This window comes from Leucoraja erinacea, chromosome 3 (genome assembly GCF_028641065.1).
Source record: "Leucoraja erinacea ecotype New England chromosome 3, Leri_hhj_1, whole genome shotgun sequence".
Classification (NCBI taxonomy): Eukaryota; Metazoa; Chordata; class Chondrichthyes; order Rajiformes; family Rajidae; genus Leucoraja; species Leucoraja erinaceus.
In genome coordinates this window covers 38912456-38931921 of record NC_073379.1, presented here as the reverse complement: position 1 = coordinate 38931921, position 19466 = coordinate 38912456, and the positions used below count along the sequence as shown (strand labels likewise).

The following is a 19466-nucleotide window of genomic DNA, read 5'->3' as shown; positions in this document are numbered from 1 at the left end:
TGTTTCTGACTTGTATTTGGGTGTGTTTTTGTTTAAACTTTCTACTGTCAACTATTATTATTATTTTATGCGAAGTGAGTTGATTGTAAAGGTCAGCATCTATAAGCTATCTTATTTATCTTTATTAAGGTACTGTTAAACTTATCTTCATGAATATCCCCAGTACAAATGTCGTGGAATTGCCCACAGTCTTATTGGGTAGAGAATTGCAGGATTTTAATTCTGTCTTGGCTGTAGTATAATCCAATTCAAGATAAGTGAGTTGATGATAATGATGTTCTCATGCGCCCAAATTCTTTACATAGTAGAGGGCATGTTTTGGTTATGAAGAGTTTTCCAGAGTACATGCTATAATTGAAGGGATTGACTAACCTTGTGATCTTCTAATGCCATATGGAATAGAATTAGGCCATTTGGCCCATCAAGTCAACTGCCATTCGATCATGGCTGATCTATCTCTCCCTCCTAGCCCCATTCCCTTGCCTTCTCCTCATAACCTCTGATACCCGTACTAATCACGAATCTATCTCTGCATTAAAAATATCAACTGTCTTGGCCTCCCCAGCCTTCTGGCAAACAATTCCACAGATTCACCACCTCTGACAAGACATTTCTCCTCTTCTCCTTCCTAAAAGAACATCCTTTAATTCTAAGGCTATGACTTCTACTCCTAGACTCTCCCATTAGTGGAAACATCCTCTCCACATTCTCTCTATCCAAGCTTTTCACTATTCTGTATGTTTCAATGAGGTCCCCCTCATTCTTTTAAATAACAGCGAGTACAAGCCCAGTGTCGACAAATGTTCATCATAGGTTAACCTACTCATCCCTGGGATCATTCTTGTAAACCTCCTCTGGACCCTCTCCAGAGCCAGCACATCCTTCTTCTAATATGGTGCCCAAAATTGCTCACAATATTCCAAATGCGACCTTACCAGCGTCTTATAGAGCCTCAACATTACATCTGTTTTTGTATACAATCCCTCTTGGAAATAAATGCTAGCATTGAGTTTGCTTTCTTTACTACCGACACGACTTGCAGGTTAACTTTTTGGGAATCCTGCACCAGCACTCCCAAGTCCCTTTGCACCTCAGATTTCTGTATTCTCTCCACATTTAGAAAATAGTCTCCACTTTTATTCCTTCAAAAATGCATGACTCCACACTTTGCTACACTATATTCCATCTGTCACTTCTCTGCCCACTTTCCCAACCTGTCCAAGTCTTTCTGCAGAGTCCTTGGTTTAACTACACTACCTGCCCCTGCACCTATTTTTGTATCATCCGCAAATGTTGGCACAAGCCTTCGATCCCCTCATTCAAATCATTAATAGACAACGTGAAGAGTTGCGGCCCCAGCATCGACCCTTGCGGAACTCCTTTAGTCACTTGCAGCCAACCAGAAAAAGCCCCCTTTATTGCCACTCTTTGTATTCCGAGATCCAGCCAACCTGCTATCCATGCTAGAATCTGCCCTTTGATACCGTGAGCTCTCATCTTCCTAAGCAGCCTTACGTGTGGCAACTTATCAAAGGCTTTCTGAAAATCTACTGACTCTCCCTTGCCTGTCCTATCAGGGAATCAAAGCTGTCCTTGCTGAGAGCTATGAACGTATTCACCGCAGCAATCTCGTAGGGATGGGGGTAATTCCATTGGAGTATCTGCCTGACCAGACATCCGACAGCCTGCAACTTACAGGCCGTGAACGGTACACCATCATCATCCCTGAGGTGTTGAAGCCTAGGATGGAGGTCGAGATTAAGGTGAGCAAAGTCGGGAACAACCCAGTTATTTTCACCAGGTTGGGATGGTCCAAAGACAACTTAACCCTTGAATTTTGAGAAGAAACCAAGAATGTTTTATGGGACCTAGAGATAATGCCGAATTGCAAAGCCAAGTTAGACCAATGTAGTAAAAAATGTCAGTCAGTCCTCATTCATTGAATCATAGAATAAACAGCACAATTAAGTTATTCTGCTCTTTCCCCATAGCCCTAGTTGTTTTACTGCCTTCAATTATGCAGTTGTATAGGGCTCTGGTGAGACCACATCTGGAGTATTGTGTAGTTTTGGTCTCCTAATTTGAGGAAGGACATCCTTGTGATTGAAGCAGTTAACGAGAGTGATCCCTGGGATGGCGGGACTGTCATATGAGGAAAGATTGAAAAGACTAGGCTTGTGTTCACTGGAGTTTAGAAGGATGAGGGGGATCTTATAGAAACATATAAAATTATAAAAGGACTGGACAAGCTAGACGCAGGAAAAATGTTCCCAATGTTGGGCGAGTCCAGAACCAGGGGCCACAGTCTTAGAATAAAGGGGAGGTCATTTAAGACTGAGGTGAGAAAAAACTTTTTCACCCAGAGTGTTGTGAATTTATGGAATTCCCTGCCACAGAGGGCAGTGGAGGCCAAGTCACTGGATGGATTTAAGAGAGAGTTAGATAGAGCTCTAGGGGATAGTGGAGTCAAGGGATATGGGGAGAAGGCAGGCACGGGTTATTGATGGGGGATGATCAGCCATGATCATAATGAATGGCGGTGCTGGCCTCGAAGGGCCGAATAGCCTCCTCCTGCACCTGTTTTCTATGTTTCTATGCATTCAATTCCCTTTATGAAAGTTATTGCTGAAAGTTTATTTATTCATTCAGGCAGTGCAATTACAGATAACAGTCATTTAGCATGTTATAGAAAATTTTGAAAATGTATTACGTTAGTAGCAGTCATGTTGCAATATTAACTAATTCCGGTGCTGTAATTGACACTTGATTATCTGTAGAATGGGTAGCGTTACCAAGACATTACATTTTTATCCTGTGAATTATTGTCAATATTTTTAAAATCCAATAATTCAACATATTGGTGATTGGTAATATTTTAGTGAACCATATTATGTATGCAGATGATCTTGTGGTCTTTAGTCCATCTAGCGCTGGTCTCCAGCAGCTCCTTACTATATGTTCTGTGTATGTAGCAATGTTACAAAATTTTGAGATTTTAAAAATCAAGTCTGAAATTTATCCCATCAGATAAAGCATAAAAATAAGTTAAATTGACACCTAATTCACTTTCATATCTCAAGTATTTAAAAAGTTATGGCCATTTTCATACTCGGAAATTAGCATCTTGTTCCCTATTGATTTTCTATGGACATAACAAAAAAGCTGTGATCGTGGACAGTCAAAAGCCCATAGCTTTCTTAAAAATTAAGAGAACTGAATGAAATTTTCAGTTATCATAGATTGAAGCATTCTGAAACAAATATAAAATAATCTTACTTGGATGACCTGAAATTAAAGTGTATAATTAGTTAGTTACCCAATTGTAGCTAATTTCAGACTTCAATTACTAGATCTAAACATCTATCCATTTCTTAATAAATGATTAACATTTTTAAATAGCCTAAGTGTCCAAATAATATTCACAAATAATTCACAATAAAGCATGATTTTTAAGTCTCATTTACATTAATTTATAGGCCAAATGGAAGGAATTTAGTGTTCAATTGCTGTAAATTAAAGTCCATTTAAATCAGCTTTCTAGCGGGATCCTGTGAACGCGCTGGTTTAGAACGTTCACATTGCGGTGGATTTGTGCCCTCAAATGCCCAGAAAAATACTGCGGGATATAATGGGCCCAAAATTAGCTACTCGCAACTTTAAACTTTGTATAAAGGGATCTTAAGAAGCCCTTTTTAACGTAAAAATAAACAGCCTACCTTCTGTTGTCCGCTGTATGAGATCCGGCCGGTTGCCGGCGGTCGGGGGTTAGAGGTTAATTTGTAACCTACTATAACAAGTATAGAAAGCCCTTAAAACTAAAAATAGCTCCAGCTACGGAATCTTCCAGCGATTTTTCGTTAATAATTAACTAGGCTGAGAAACCTCGATTTGAACAGCCTAGTGAAAAATCGCGTTTTAAACCCGCCCCCCTCTAAACGGCGCCAAAATCGCGCACACGGGCTGGGACAGATTTTCAGCGACGCTTCAGGTAGGCTTTGCAACATACCTAGTGTATGGTGTGGAACATGACATTAAATATAATAATAGTAAGAGTGCTGTTATGATCTGTAGAACCAAAGAGGATAAATGTCTAAAATTTCCCGATTTTAAATTGTCTGACAATCTTAGTGTCTGTAATAAGGTAAAATATCTAGGGCATATTATTACAGAACAAATGACAGATGATGAGGATATTTATAGGCAACGACACATGCCGTATCTACAGGCGAATATTCTCTTGCGTAAATTTGGTGCGTGTGCAGATGTGGTGAAGATGTCGCTATTTAGAGCATACTGCACACCACTCTACACTGCGCACCTGTGGTTGAACTATGGAAAGACAAGTTTGCAGAGACTAAAGGTGGCATATAACGATGCCATGAGAACACTGCTAAGGAAACCTAGATGGTGTAGTGCCAGTAATATGTTTGTGGCTGCAGGAGTCAGTACTTTAGAAGCTATCCTAAGAAATCACATGTATAAATTCATTTAATCAATCTAATCAACCTTTGCAGGATAAATGACTCTAAAAATGTAATTATTGTGGCCTTGTCAAACATAAGGGTTAGCACTACACACTACGAATCCCAGCTGTGGAGACACTGGTATCGTTGTCTCGTTGTAGGACATTGATCATTCTTTTAATCTGGATTTTTAACTTGTGTATTGTGTTTTAAAAAATATATAATTTATGATGCTTTTATAAGTGATATACTAAGTATATGTACTTTATGATATTTTTTAATATGCAATGCATTTTTTTTAATGTAATGTCGCCCCTTGTCTGGACCTCGAGTCCGTAATAAAGTTTATTATATTGGGGAAAATTTTAAATATAATGATTACAACCAAATGGCTTTACTTGTTTCTCTTGGAAAATGTAAATTATACAAATATAAAAATGTATCTGTGTATTTGAACAAAATTTCTCTTTTTATCCACCAGCTTGACACTGGGAAATCATTCCAAGTTACCATGAGATTTGATACCGACGTAGAACTTGCCTATTTCCACCACGGTGGTATCCTAAATTATATGATTCGTAAGATGATACATCAGTAACGCAACATAATTTTGTAATGGTGGGGAAGGCTGTTCGATCATGTCTGAATACACAGATTTAATACACTAATTATTGAAAGTCAATTTTGATATACACCCATTTATTTCCATCTGGATGGAGCAGTGTATTTTTTATGTTTTTAAGTAGATAAAAGATTTTTCAGTAACTTTATAATATTAATTAATGAGCTAATTAAAAAAAATAATTCCTTACAATGACCTCAAATTTCACAGAACCTGTGTTGTCTGTTTAGTTGTAATAATGTGATCTATTTTTGAAAGCCACAGACCTTTGCAATACCATTAAAAATGGGATATAAAAACATATTGCTGTTCTTTAATGAATAACATTTCCTTCTATGAGTAAACATTATTTATTTTTACATTTTGCGGTATTGTTTCATGGCTGCTGCACGAATGTGAAAATGTCATGAAATTCAAAACAATTAATATGGCATGTTAAGCATTTTTGGTCTGATAAAAGATTGAGATGAGGAGATTCTCAGATCATCGGGTTTTTGGCTCTGGAATTGAAATCTAAGATGAGCAGGGCACTTGGTACAGTGTTGCTGGGGCTAAACAAATGCAAATTATTGTTGTTCAAGAAGGAACTGCAGATGCTGGAAAATCGAAGGTACACAAAAATGCTGGAGAAACTCCAGCGGGTGCAGCAGCATCTATGGAGCAAGGAAATAGGCAACATTTCGGGCCAAAACCCTTCTTCAGACTGATGTTGAATTGGATTAATGACCTAGAGGTGATTAGTTCACAAGCATTTTGAAAATGTAATTCAACAAATGTAGCCTGCCATCGTGTGACATTTGCAGGAAAGCTAAAGTTAAACGTCCAATGGCTGTATGGATGAGAACCTGCACTGTCCATTCGAACATTGATTCTGGTTTGCAGTGGTTGGTCAATTCCTCAAGCCCTCTGACGTAATATAGAGACCCGCACAGGTTTTTAAGAAATTGCTACTGCGCTTGCAGTGAATCATGAAAGTTTCTAGCATTGCCTGATACTGTAACATGAAAAATCCAGCAAAGAGAAACACAGAAGAAACCACCCAAGCTATTCTAGCTTCTCTGACTATTCAGCCCTGCCTTTCCAACTTTATTCAACAATTCATACATCTTTAACAGAGTAAAATCTCCAAGGTTCATCATAGGAATGTTATTTGGCAAAATTTGACACGGGTGATAAAAGCTTGGTTATAGAGGTTTGTTCTAAGAATGAAGGAAATCCATAGCATACTGCTTAAACAGGTTACAGTAATGGCAGAGCATTCCTGGAAATTCAAGGCTCTATATATCAGAATTGAAGGAACATGGATGCAGGATGTGGCAGAAAATATTCACAGAAATTTGTAAATGTGGATATAATTTTTTTTAAATAAAAAGTGTTTCATTGGGACGCAACATGAATCTCATGTTTTTTAAATATTCTCTGGCAAGTTACCTGCAGTATTGTAGGACTTGATAATTCCACTAAAGTTCATAATCTTTCATACTACTCGAATAGTTAAATTTCCTGCAGGTGGTTGCATCCTGCAGAAATTCTGATTTCTATTTCTTTCTATTTAAGCTTTACTTTTACTTTAGACATAGGGTCTGGAAGTGCACCCTTCAGCCCATCGTGTCCACGTTGACCAGCCCTCACCCTGTACACAGTATCCTACACAAGGGACAATTTACAATTTTTACCAAAGCCTATAAAGCTGTAAACCTTTGGCATGTGGGAGGAACTGAAGCACCCAGAGAAAACTCTCGCAGTTACAGGGAGAACGTACAAACTCTGAACAAACAGCACCTGTAGCCAGGATCGAAACCTGGTCTCTCTGGCACTGTAAGGCAGCAGTTCTACTGCTGCGCCACTGTGCCGTCCCCATAGCAATGGACAAATTGTTCAGTCCTGCTGTCTGATGACAGAATATTTTAATGGTAGTGAAAACATTTATGTTGATATTTACTTATAAATGTTTGGATTGATAACCACCAAGTTGTCTTGAACTTGGATGTCCGGTAAGTGCTGGTCACCCTTACAATCAGGGATTGGATAGCCTCACTGAATTGAATGGTCACTGAGCCCTTTGCTTGAGCATGTGCAAGGCATGATTAGAAAGGTTTGTCGATGACACTAAAGTAGGTGGTATCATAGACGGTGGTGAAGATGGTTACAAAAGCATAATCTTGATCAACTGGATAAGTGAGTTGAACAATGACGAATGAAATTTAATGCAGGTAGGTGTGATTTGGGGAAGTTAAACTGGAGTGAGACCTGAAGAACAATTTTTTTCACTGAAGATGATGGGTATATGGAATGAGCTGCCAGAGGAGGTACTTGAAGCAGGTACAATAATAACATTTAAAAGACATATGGACAGGTACATGGATAGAAAAGGTTTAGAGGGCTATGGAGCAGGCAAATGGGACTTAGATGGAGCATCTAGGTCGGCATGGACAACTTTGGTTGAAGGGTTTGTTTCCATGCTGTATGACTCAATGTCTCAGACACTTCATTGCACTGTGTCCATACTGATGATCAAGTACCCATTGATTATAATACCATTCTCCAACACTTGGCATGCAGCTTTCTCCACCCTGGTGATTCAAGTAGTCTTTAAGACACCTAAATGTTGTGAAACTGTCTCCAACCACCCTTTGGGTGAAAAGATTCTTCCATGCATCCTCTTTAAACCTCCTGTCCCTTGCCCCAAGCCTTCCAATTTTGCACACGTCTGCTGTCTATTGATGCTCAATCATCTTGTATATCTCGCTCGGGTATTTTCCCCCCCCCCCCCCCCATGCCCTTTATTTCAAGGAAAACAAACTCAGCCTACCCACTCTCTCACCACTCTTGCAGGACTAGCTCACAGTGCCCTCCATAATGTTTGGGACAAAGACCATCATTTATTTATTTGCCTCTGCATTCTACAATTTGAGATTTGTAATAGAAAAAAATCACATGTGGTTAAAGTGCACATTGTCAGATTTTAATAAAGGTCACTTTTATACATTCTGGTTTCACCATGTTGAAATTACAGCTGTGTTTATACATAGTCCCCCCTCCCCCAGTGAAGTCTTCAGCCACAATATCCTGTTAGTACAAGTGAGAAGAATTCATTTTAGACCTCACATACACCTTCAGGCTCCTCTCACACAGATGCAACTTTGGTCCCTAATGAACTATTTTGCTGGTTACCATCTTGCTCTTAATGTTTAAATTAAGTACATCAGAATTTTCTTTTATCTTGTCCACTGGTGATATTTTATGCTTTTCTAATATCTTTTTCAAAAATATACCACTCTACTCTTAATACACCTTCCTTGTTTGGAGTGTACTGCTTCAAAGGACATGAATGGGTTTTTTAATTGAAAAACTACAGTACCCTAGTGTAAGCATCTCTTGTGCATGGCCTACAACCACTATTTCTAGTTACAACATAGTAATTTGTCACTTAAATCAGTTGTGCATTTTAATTCAGTGAAGCAGCAGAGTAAATTCAACACACACCTCTAAATGGCTAATGTCCAAATATTGCTAAAACTTCAAGCATTTTTTTTTAAAGCATTGCATTCATACATTCATAAAATGTACATAACTTAAAGATGCCAAACTGGCCGATGATCCACACAGACCTTACTTAACCCACGTCAACCCATTTATTTGTGTGCATTTATCTACTTTCTTAAATATCTATTTGACAACCACTCCCCATTGTCTACGTATTGCCCACTCACAAGTATTTAAAATTTTCTACTAGATTTATTAGTAATCTACATTTATTTGTCAACAGAATTAAAATATCAGCTTTACCATTGATCAACAACTGTATGATTGCCAAAGCAACATTTTGACAAAGTGCATGATATCTTAGTTATTGTGCTCCATGTTCTGATGTATTTATCAGTACATTATTCCAGAGAGAAATGCAAGCTTATAGATGAAATTGAAAGAAAGTACAGGCACTTTGCATTTTACATGGCTGATATATGTGTTTTTGAAATAATGCATTTGGTCCTTAAATAATAAAGCTTGATTTAAATGCTTAAATTTGCTGCTGACAGTGTAGTCGCATGTTTAATTTACACATTTTTTTAATTACACGCCACTTTTCAAGCACGTATATCCTGCATAAAAAGTGAGGTGCCTGTATTTATATATCTTTGAAAATTTTGAATATGCAGATTATTTGGAAATCGATAGTTAAAAGTGACCATTAATGATTAGATTTTGAATTAAATTTCCAATGTCTTGTTGACAGATTTTATTGATAAATTCTTCTCACTGTCTTCATTCCTCTTCTGAGGTCTACAACATTCTGTTGAATTAAGAATATCATCCTAAAAGGAAATTGACATGAGATGTTTTTCCTATACAATTTCTTGACGAAATTCAGCATTATTAAATGTCTTGATTGAAAATGGGACGTCCTTCCATTTCTTCACAATCTGTGGGCTGCCACTACGGACATGATGGAAAACAAAGCTGTCGCATTTAATTACTGGTAGATCTTTAAACGGGTTGAAATTTGCAGTGATTCCCCAATCATGGCTACAATCCTTACAGTGCAATTTTTCTCTCTTCTGCATAGAACCAATCTGCACTGGATTTCTGTGAGGTCGAGTTTGATATCTGGTCGAGAATGTTTTGTCAATAACTACGTGATGTGCGTGCTGAAAAAAAAAAAAAAATCCACATAATTGCCCATTCAATACATGCATTCCAAACATAGTTCAGATATAACACTTGACTCGGTAAACATGAATGGGATATAACGTGATAAATCGGGTCTTCGGACCGGAAACTGGTCCGATGGCTCGTCGGATGGCATAACCGGGAGGGAGCTGGAGGCATCAGATGTGAGGAGCAAGGGGTGGTGGGAGGGTGAACCAAGGTAATGCCTCCAGCAGCGGTTGAGGGAGGGCGGGCACAAACTGGACTTTGAATAATGGTGCCAAAAATGGCAGCGCCTACATGTGTAATATATGCAAAAAGAATTTCACTGCAGTTGCATATGTGACAAATACAGCTCTATTGACTACTGTGTACAAATGGCTGAACTGATTTTTTTAAATAAATATAAGAAAAGCATTCGCCATCTCTTTTTCATGAATGTAATATTAACCAGGCCCATAGTTAGGAGCAGAAATTACATAGGAATTACTTGTAATAGGTATTGTTTGATAGATATTCCACTCCGGTGCAAAAGGTAAACAATATGAAATATGAAATTCTATAAAATAACATTTTGCTTGGAAATTACCAAAAATAATTTTCTGTTTAGCCATGGAGATAAAATTGGTTGTGGTAACCTCTAAATTGGCAAGCTTACTCAGAAATACACAGCATTGGAAACAGCATCATAAGGAGGGTTTAGGCAGCAATACTGTTTCCTGTTATTCTTTACCAAGGCATTCTTGTTGCTGGCAGGTAGATGTAGTGGAAAACTGCACCATTCTCTATCAAAAGTAGACTCAAGCCTCTCCACCATTCAATTTGATCTGTCTATTAACTTTGTCTATCCATTTGAGGTTTTTAAACTTCAGCATCTTTGCACTATGTAGTTTACTCTCTGTTAAGATACAGTTGCATGCTTTTGAGATCAGATGTTTTTTCGGAGATCTTACTCATGATCATCCATACTTTCATATGGTATAAAATAGTTTAAAAACCAAATTGTTTCCTCCTAGTACAAGGATACAGCATGAAAACAGACCCTTCAACTCACTACATACATCATGTCAACCATCAAACATCCATCTACACTATTTATATTTTACCACTCGCATTATCTACACCAATTCTCCTGTGACCCATTTATGGTTGAGGCAATTTCTGTAGCCAATTAACCAACCCAAAATGATACTATTAGCACATGGAAAGAGACAGGAGCACAAAGTGAAAACTCACATAGTCACATGTCAGATGAACATCATGAAGAACCTGAAGAAGGGACCTGACCTGAAACATCACCCATTCATATTCCTCAGTCAGACACACTGAATATCTACAGTACCATCCCGGTGATAAAATGCTTTGATCGATTGGTTATGATGATCAGCTGCTTGTTCACTCTAACTTATCCTCGGTTTCCCTCTGTTCAACTCTTCATCAATCTTGCTCACAGTTGGTCAAACTGTCCCACATCTTACCCACAGCTTTTTCATTCATTAAAGGCAAACAAAGCCTCTGAAATAAATGGAGCTCCATTGTTTCTCAAAATTATTGCTACTTGACTTCAGCTATTCACGCACCAAATGATATAACTACAAATGTTTTCCATCTGTGAAAATAGTTTTACTACATTAAAACTACTTTTGAACTCTCTCAAATTATCGATACGGTGTGGACATTTTTAAGGTGAGTGGGAGTATTTATCAACAGGTTTTTTAAATATAATAATAATAATAATAATTTTATTTATAGAGCACTTTAAAAACAAACATAGCTGCAACAAAGTGCTGTACATCACTAATCATTGACAAAAAAGTTAATACACACCAAAAATAACAATCAAAAGAAATAGTAGGAAAAGACATGTAAAATAAAGAAACATCAAAAACACCACAAACAGAAGCAAAGCCTCAGGCATGGTCAAAAGCCAGGGAGTACAAATGCGTTTTAACACTGGATTTGAAGATGGACAGTGAGGGGGCCTGTCTGATGTGCAACGGCAGGGTGTTCCAGAGTGCCGGAGCAGCAACAGAGAAGGCTCTATCCCCTCTGAGCCTCCGACTAGACCTCGGTACCTCCAGGAGCAGCTGACCAGCTGACCTGAGGGACTGGGCAGGAGCGTATGGGTGGAGCAGCTCAGAGAGGTAAGGCGGGGCGAGCCCATTCAGAGATTTAAAAACAAATAACAGTATCTTAAAATGAACCCGAAAGTGCACCGGGAGCCAGTGTAGGGAGGCCAGAATTGGCGATATGTGCTCCCTCTTTCGAGTCCCTGTTAAAAGGCGAGCAGCAGCATTCTGAACCAACTGGAGACGAGCCAGTGAAGAACGAGCAACACCAAAATAGAGCGCGTTACAGTAATCCAGCCTAGATGTAATAAAGGCATGGATTACTGTTTCAAAATGCTGCCGCTCGAGAATGGGCTTCACCTTCGCCAGCTTCCTTAGGTGAAAGAAGCTGGACTTAACCACCGCGCATATTTGGCGATCTAATTTAAAGTCACTGTCCATCCTAAAACCCAGGTTCACAACTGTTGGCTTCACGTACCTTGACAATGGACCTAAATCAACAAATGGAGGTTCACGGCAGCCATTGGGATCAAATAAAATCACCTCTGTCTTCTTTTCATTAAATCCAAGAAAGTTTAGGGCCAACCAGGACTTAATGTCATCAAGACAAGACAAGACAGAAGCGATTTTACAGAAAAGGCATCTTCCCCCCTCAGCGGCAAATAAAGCTGGGTATCATCTGCATAACAGTGGAAGGAGATGCCATGCTTTCTAAGGATGGAACCCAGAGGAAGTATGTACAGCGAGAAAAGCAGGGGCCCCAGAATCGAACCCTGTGGAACCCCATATGACAGGGGAGCGGAAGAGGATTCAAACCCAGCAAGGCTAACACACATGGTTCTGCCCGCCAGATAGGACCTGAACCATCCCAGGGCACTGCCGCAGATGCCCACTAACTGCTGTAGCCGAGATAATAAGATATTATCGTCCACCGTATCAAAGGCGGCAGACAAGTCCAGCAGGACAAGAACCACACAATCCCCAGAATCATTAGCCAGGAGGATATCGTTAAAAACCCTTAGCAATGCTGACTCCGTGCTGTGCGTGGTTTTAAATCCAGACTGGAAGATCTCCCGAATATCATGCTCCTCCAGGAATAGTTTTAGCTGAGCATAAACAACTCTCTCCAGTAATTTAGAAATAAAAGGCAATTTCGAGATGGGTCTAAAATTGGCCAGAACAGATTGATCCAGGCCAGGTTTCTTAAGTAGTGGTTGCACTACCGCATGTTTAAAACTCACGGGGACAACCCCAGAACACAAGCTGCTGTTAATAATGGTAAGAACCGACTGCCCTATACTAGGGAAAACCTCGTATCAATATACAAATATTGTACATGTGAACAAAATTAATAATTAGCACCCAACTAATGTTATGAGTATTTTTACATCTTCATGATCTGTGGGCCTTGTTAGTCAGCCAACATTTATTGTCCATCCCCAAGTGTGTTTGTGAAAGTGATGGTGTGGCACAAAGTTGAACCACTGCAGTAACTTTGAAAGACACTCCAACGGCATTGTTGGGTGGGTATTCCAATACACTGAGCTGGTGATAATGAAATTCAGAAGTTCATAAGTAATGTTGAAATGCATCTAAACCAGGACAGTGAGAGATTTGGCAAGGAATCTACCTGGTTCCCTTCCCTATCAGCCATGGAACCAAGTTCAGATGATGATATTGAACAATACCTAATACCTTAGATACAAACAATATCTAAAAAACCCTTACCATTTTAATACTTTTAAGATACAGTGGTAGATTGCTATATATGAACTTGCCTCAATTTTTCTTATGTCATCAGACAAGCATGCATACATCTTGCACTTTGCGCAAAGGAGCTTATAGCTTTCAGCTGCCTTATCAGTATTTTCATTATTCTTTATTTCCATCATTTTATCTTCTGCTTGAATCGTGTTTTTCTTGGTGGAGAGAATTGAACAGATTAGAATTGTATCGTTTATTGTAGAATTATTCACATCAACAAACATTATATCCACTGCTGAAACGCCTCCCATTACTCTACTGGTGGGATCAAGGAAAGAGCGTTCACGTGGTGCCCCTGTTTCCACCAATCTTTCTACCACCACGCACAAGAAGCACAAGACAGACACCGTTGAATGCAGATGCAGAGAAGTGTGTTCACCTCTGGCTGAACAACTTCTAATCTTCTGTGTGAACTGGATAAGAAGACTACTCTACTGGTAATTAAGAATGTTACTCTGACTATTTGAAATAAATAATATGTTGTTCTGACTAATTGAGGTTGGGGTATAAGCTTGCAGAGTTAACAAGGAGATTAAGTGATTTTACAGATTGGAGAGTGGAAATGGAAAACTACATTCACAGGCAGGTACGTGAGTATTATAAATTGCCTTCTAGCAATATTATGGTAAAGGTTTGCAATTGAAAATTGCCTTGTCAGAACATCAGGGAGGCTGAAATGTTTCTGGCTCAGCTGATCTGGAAGGTGGTTACCTCACGAGGGGACACGAAACGTCAACTGCCCATTCCCTTCCACAGATGCTGCCTAACCTGCGATCTTACAACAGCAGCTTGTTTTATTAGTTCATATTCTAGCATCTGGAGCCATTTGGCTTCATAGAAAAGTGGGTCATCTTTAACACAATGTTTCAGATGCATGTTAAGAACCTTTCTAAAAAGAAGGAATGGAAAGGAAACCACTGCCAGAGCACCTTCAATGATGTGGATCAATGAATATCTTGAAACAAAAACCTTGCCCAGGATTTACATCGTCAGTTTTTCAAGTGAGAACTGGGGTAAATACAATAAACTGAAAGGGAAGTGAAGAAGAAATTGAGACTGGCAAATAATGCATATGAAAATAGAATTCAACAATTCAAAAATGAATTCTAAAGTCATGGCGGGTAAGGGATTGACTCGAAGCTAAAGGGGCAAAGATGTGTCTCAGGTAAGGGGTACTTTGAATTGATGTTTACAAGAGAAGGGGATTCCAAAAAAAATACTGGAAGTAGAGGAGGGTAGAGGTAATGGATTGGTAAAATTGATAGGCTGGGTATACTGGATGGATTGGCTTTGCTTGGTCTAGACCCAAAATGTTTGTCCATTTTCCTCCACAGATGCTGAGTTCCTCCACTTTTTTTTAAACTCTAGTGTCTAGTATCTGCAGTCTCATGTGCTCTGGCTTGCAGTCCAGTTTGCTAAAGGAAGATGGGGTGGAAATGGTAGAATTATCTTGCATAAACATCCAAACTTCCCCATGGAGACAGTCCCAGAGCATTGGTAAAAGGCAAATGTAACAACACCTTTGTTCATGAAAGGATGTATTGGCATTCCAGCAGGCGGCACAATGGCATAGCTTGTAGAACCGCTGCCTCACAGCACCAGGGACCGAGGTGTTGTCTGTGTGGAGTTGCACGTTCTCCTTATGACTGCATGGGTTTCCTCCGGATGCTCAGTTATTCTCCAGCATCCCAAAGATGTGCAGGTTTGTAGTTTAATTGGCCTCTGTAAAATTGCCCCTATTGTGTGGGCAGTGGGATAACAGAACTGATGTTGACGGGTAATTAAAGGTCGGCATGGACTCTGTGTGCTGATTGGCCTCTTTGTTTTCTCCCTCTTTCTCTCTCATGTTCTCTCGTTCTCCCCCCTCTCTCTGGCAGATCCTGTTCCTGATTTACTGCTGCTTTTGGGCTTTCACTTGTACCCTCTTGGCAATGACTGCTACAAAAATGTTTATTTGATATCTCCGTGCTTTCCCGTCATTAATTCCCCAGGTCACTTTCTGTAGGGCCAACAGACTTTTTAAATACCTGTTACATTGATGGCCAGCTTTATCTTGTAATTGAATCTTTCCTTCCAGATTCATCTTTGTTACATGCTGCTACATGTAAGTTTTTTGTTACGTTTGATACTGTCTTTAACATTTTTTTTTTAATTAACCATGGATGGTGAGTCCTCCCAATGTAATTTTTCTTTCTGGTTGAGCTATTCTGTATATTCTGACTAATCCCCTTAATATTCTGTCACTGCATCTCAACTGGCCGATCCCTGACCCGATATGCTCTTCTTTCATGCCCTTGATTGCCCTAGTTTAAATTTAAAATTCTGACTACATATCCCTGAGGGATGCCTTAATATTCTTAACTCATCTGTCATCTCAACTGGGGGCCGATCCCAAGACCCGATATGCTCTTCTTTAATGGTCAAAATGCCCTCGCCATTGCCTCTAGTTTAAATTGCAAAATTTTTTCTCCTTCCCTCACACGATGTGATGGATACATATGGAGTTTAATCACATTGTGTCCTGTTGCTGAGTGATGCCTTATGATTCGTTAGTTTATTAACTAATCCTGTCAATGTACAGTAGCATATCACAAACTGAATCTCACACAATTTTCATCTAAATATTCTCCTGATCAGAAAATTAGGTTAATTATGCCAAACAGCCACTAATTTCCATTTCCACCAAAGAAGTTGACATAGTAACCAAAGCCAACTGGAGACTGCAGATGCTGTAATCCAGGACAAATTAAAGCAACCTATTGGAGGAACTCAGCAGATTGAGTATTTTTTAATCATCATGTATATTATTTTTTTAAATATATAGTTTATATTTAAACAGAAAAATTGTCAGGCGTATTGAATTTCCAGATCCAAGTAACAAAATGTCAGTAACTAACAAAGCACATTTCAATAAACCAGTTTGTGACCAGTTTGGAGACTCAAACCTCAGTAATAAGTAGCCATGATACAACAATAAAGAATGTAACCATTTCCCATAATTTTATAATTAGACTGTTTGCGATTAAATACATTGTTCTAAGTACTGCAAATGCCTCCATGAAATATTATTACCTTTGTGATAAATGTTGCCTGACCCAATTGTTGCAAGTCCTTTATAGCTCTGTACATCATTGCTTCCTGTGCAGAATTGACCATTTCTTTGTCTATCTGATCTTCCTTGCTGGTAATAAGGATGCACTTGCTGTTTTCTGCTCTTCCACGGCCTGTGATAACACCAACAACATATTTAAATCATACCTTTCAACATAATCAAACGGATTTGCCATTTAAAAATCGTAAAGTGGACGCGAGGGCATGATCTCCTTAACACATACACTTTGCACCTCAATGGCAAACTGCTCCACTCTGAATATCATTTATATTAGTGGAGCTAATATGTTTGTTCATTCATAGATCTAATAATTAGTTACTACATGCCACACCTCGACACTGTCAACATGTAACATTCCATAGGAACATTGATTCAGTGAATCATTAGGCGTTGTCAGGAATCTCACCTCTTGTTTGGATCATTTTTATAACATTTCCCACATATTCATATAACAGTACAAGGTTACACTTTGCAATGTCAATTCCCTCATCAGCAACAGATGTCGCCACAAGGATTTTGTTTCCAGAATCCTCTCTAAAGGAAGTCAACACTTCTTTTTGTGAGGGTAAAGTCATTCCTGTAAAACAAAAACAGGTTGCTAAAGTGAGTCACTTTGGTATCTTCTACAATGTTATGTCAATAGAAAGTAATGCTTTCAATACATATATCGAATGCAATTCTAATAAGTCTTCCTGCCCCATGATCAAGCCTGTACTACATTCATCACAATCCCAAATATGTCTGTCTAGTTCTGGTCTTTTACACATCCACAATTGTAATTGTTTCACCATTGGCAACCCAGCCTTCGCCTAACAAGGACCCAAGTTCTGGAATTCTGTCGTTAAATCTCTCCACCTCATCAAACTGGTTCTTCCACTTTTAGAAAATTTGTTGCACAGTGCCTATACTTTAAAAAGCATTTCCTTCATTGGCTATAAGTCGCTTTGAGATGTCCCCTGTGCCCCACTACAACTCCCACCTATTTCTCCCCTCCCCTTTCATTCATTCCTCTGGCTTTTGCAACTCTTCAATCCTGTATTGCAACGTCTGCTTTCATCTCTGACGTTTGTTCCAACCAACCATCCATCAAATCCCACGTCTGTGTCCACCTATTACCTGTCATGGTATGTCCTGCCTCTCCTCTCTACCAGCTTTCTCGCTCACCCCCACCTCTGAAGAGAGGTCCCAAATGGAAACACCACCTATCCATGTTATCCAGGGTAGTCTTCATCATAGTCGAAGGAGGTCATCTTCACTCTCCACTATTCGGTATCCAATTTTTCCCGAAGGATGTCGAAGGAGGTCTTCAACATGTAATTCTTTTAAACTCTTCTAAACTCGCCAATTAGGTCGCCCAAGTGGGACAGCCCCTTTATGGTGCAGAAGGTGCTGCCTGGACAATGATGCAAGAGGTTTGGTAATCACCTGTTCACACAGTCTCTGCCTCAGAGGGTGGTTCTCTGGATACTTTCAAGAGAGAGAAATAGCAGAGTCAGGGGATGTGGGGAGAAGGCAGGAACGGGGTACCGATTGGGGATGATCAGCCATGATCACCTTGAATGGCGGTGCTGGCTCGAAGGGCCGAATGGCCTACTCCTGCACCTATTGTCTATAACCTGCCAATGGCAAGTTGTGGATGCCTGAGGTGGAAACATTAGACCTGTTTGGTCCATTCTCTCTGTTCATTCCCCAAAGCCATTCAATGCCAGCCTGGTGTGTGATGTGCGGTGGTTAACCATCGATTGCAGAAGTTTACCATATTTAAAGACTTAATAATTACACAGAAGGTAAAATTACCTGTGCTCTTTGCTCGACCCAACAACAATGCAGGTTGTAAGAATGACAGCATCTCCGATTCTTTCAACCAATTTTTCAATGCCTGCATTTAAAGAGGAATTTATTTCACTTTTAACAATAAAACAAACCTCAAAAAAAGACAAAGCTGCTCATCTATTATTTGCTTGGATAGTGGGTACTTGACTGTATCTCTGTATATGTGACAATGATAAACGAATATCAAATCAAGCAAGTCTTCTTATTTGGATAGATTTTACTTTCTAGTTGTGCATGCAAGATCTTGTTTTTTGAAATTGATTAATTTCAGAAACATTTACTTTTTACAGCAAACATGGTAGAACTCCTCAAACTGTTCTTTCATTTAATTACGTCAAATATCAAAAGTGTCTATTTGGCATATGCTTGAAATTCCAATATGTTTATTGGATAGGAACCTAGATAATGCAATTCTTACTTGCTGCAGCTTTACAGGCACGTTGGATGCAAAAACAGCAAAAGAACACAATAAATTATAAAATAGTCAAAGTAAATACAATAATCACAGTTGTGCAAAGTTCATAGCATTTTGATGTCAAGGTAGGAATGTGTTCTGGCTGGTTCAAGAACCTGATGGGAAGATGCTGTTCTTGAACCTGAGATAGGGGTGGAAGAATGCAACCTTCACGTGGTTCGCCCAGTTTCGACTAATGCAGTCAACTCGACGTGCATAAACGGAAGGTCAAATAGAACAAGTTGTCCAACAACTTTAGGCTGTGCATGCCACACAAAAGAAGAAGAAGAACCTGAGATAGACACAAAGTGCTTGAGTAACTCAGCAGGTCAGGCAGCATCTCTGGAGGAAAAGGACAGGTGATGTTTCGGGTGGGGACCTTTTTCAGACTGAACCTTTGGTAATAATTCTCAGGCTCCTGTTCCATCTTCCCAATGGTAGCAACAAGAAGACAGCCTGGCCTGAGTGATGTGGTCTTTGATGACAGTAGCTGCCTTCT

At 39.3% G+C, this 19466-nt stretch overlaps 2 protein-coding genes across 2 annotated transcripts in view; one reads left to right on the top strand and one right to left on the bottom strand.

Moving 5' to 3' along the window:
• Window positions 1-5388, top strand: part of aco1 (aconitase 1, soluble) — a 50821-nt gene extending 45433 nt beyond the window's left edge. The window contains exons 20-21 of the mRNA XM_055632463.1: window positions 1578-1763; window positions 4945-5388. Coding sequence (XP_055488438.1) covers window positions 1578-1763; window positions 4945-5061 — 303 coding nt within the window. The 3' untranslated portion in view covers window positions 5062-5388. The remainder of the gene's footprint in view (window positions 1-1577; window positions 1764-4944) is intronic.
• Window positions 5389-8028: 2640 nt separating this feature from the next.
• The window catches only part of rigi (RNA sensor RIG-I), a 40396-nt gene continuing 28958 nt past the window's right edge, over window positions 8029-19466 (bottom strand). The window contains exons 14-18 of the mRNA XM_055632462.1: window positions 18478-18559; window positions 17087-17257; window positions 16641-16792; window positions 13583-13723; window positions 8029-9734 (exon numbers count right to left, since the gene is read on the bottom strand). Coding sequence (XP_055488437.1) covers window positions 9432-9734; window positions 13583-13723; window positions 16641-16792; window positions 17087-17257; window positions 18478-18559 — 849 coding nt within the window. The 3' untranslated portion in view covers window positions 8029-9431. The remainder of the gene's footprint in view (window positions 9735-13582; window positions 13724-16640; window positions 16793-17086; window positions 17258-18477; window positions 18560-19466) is intronic.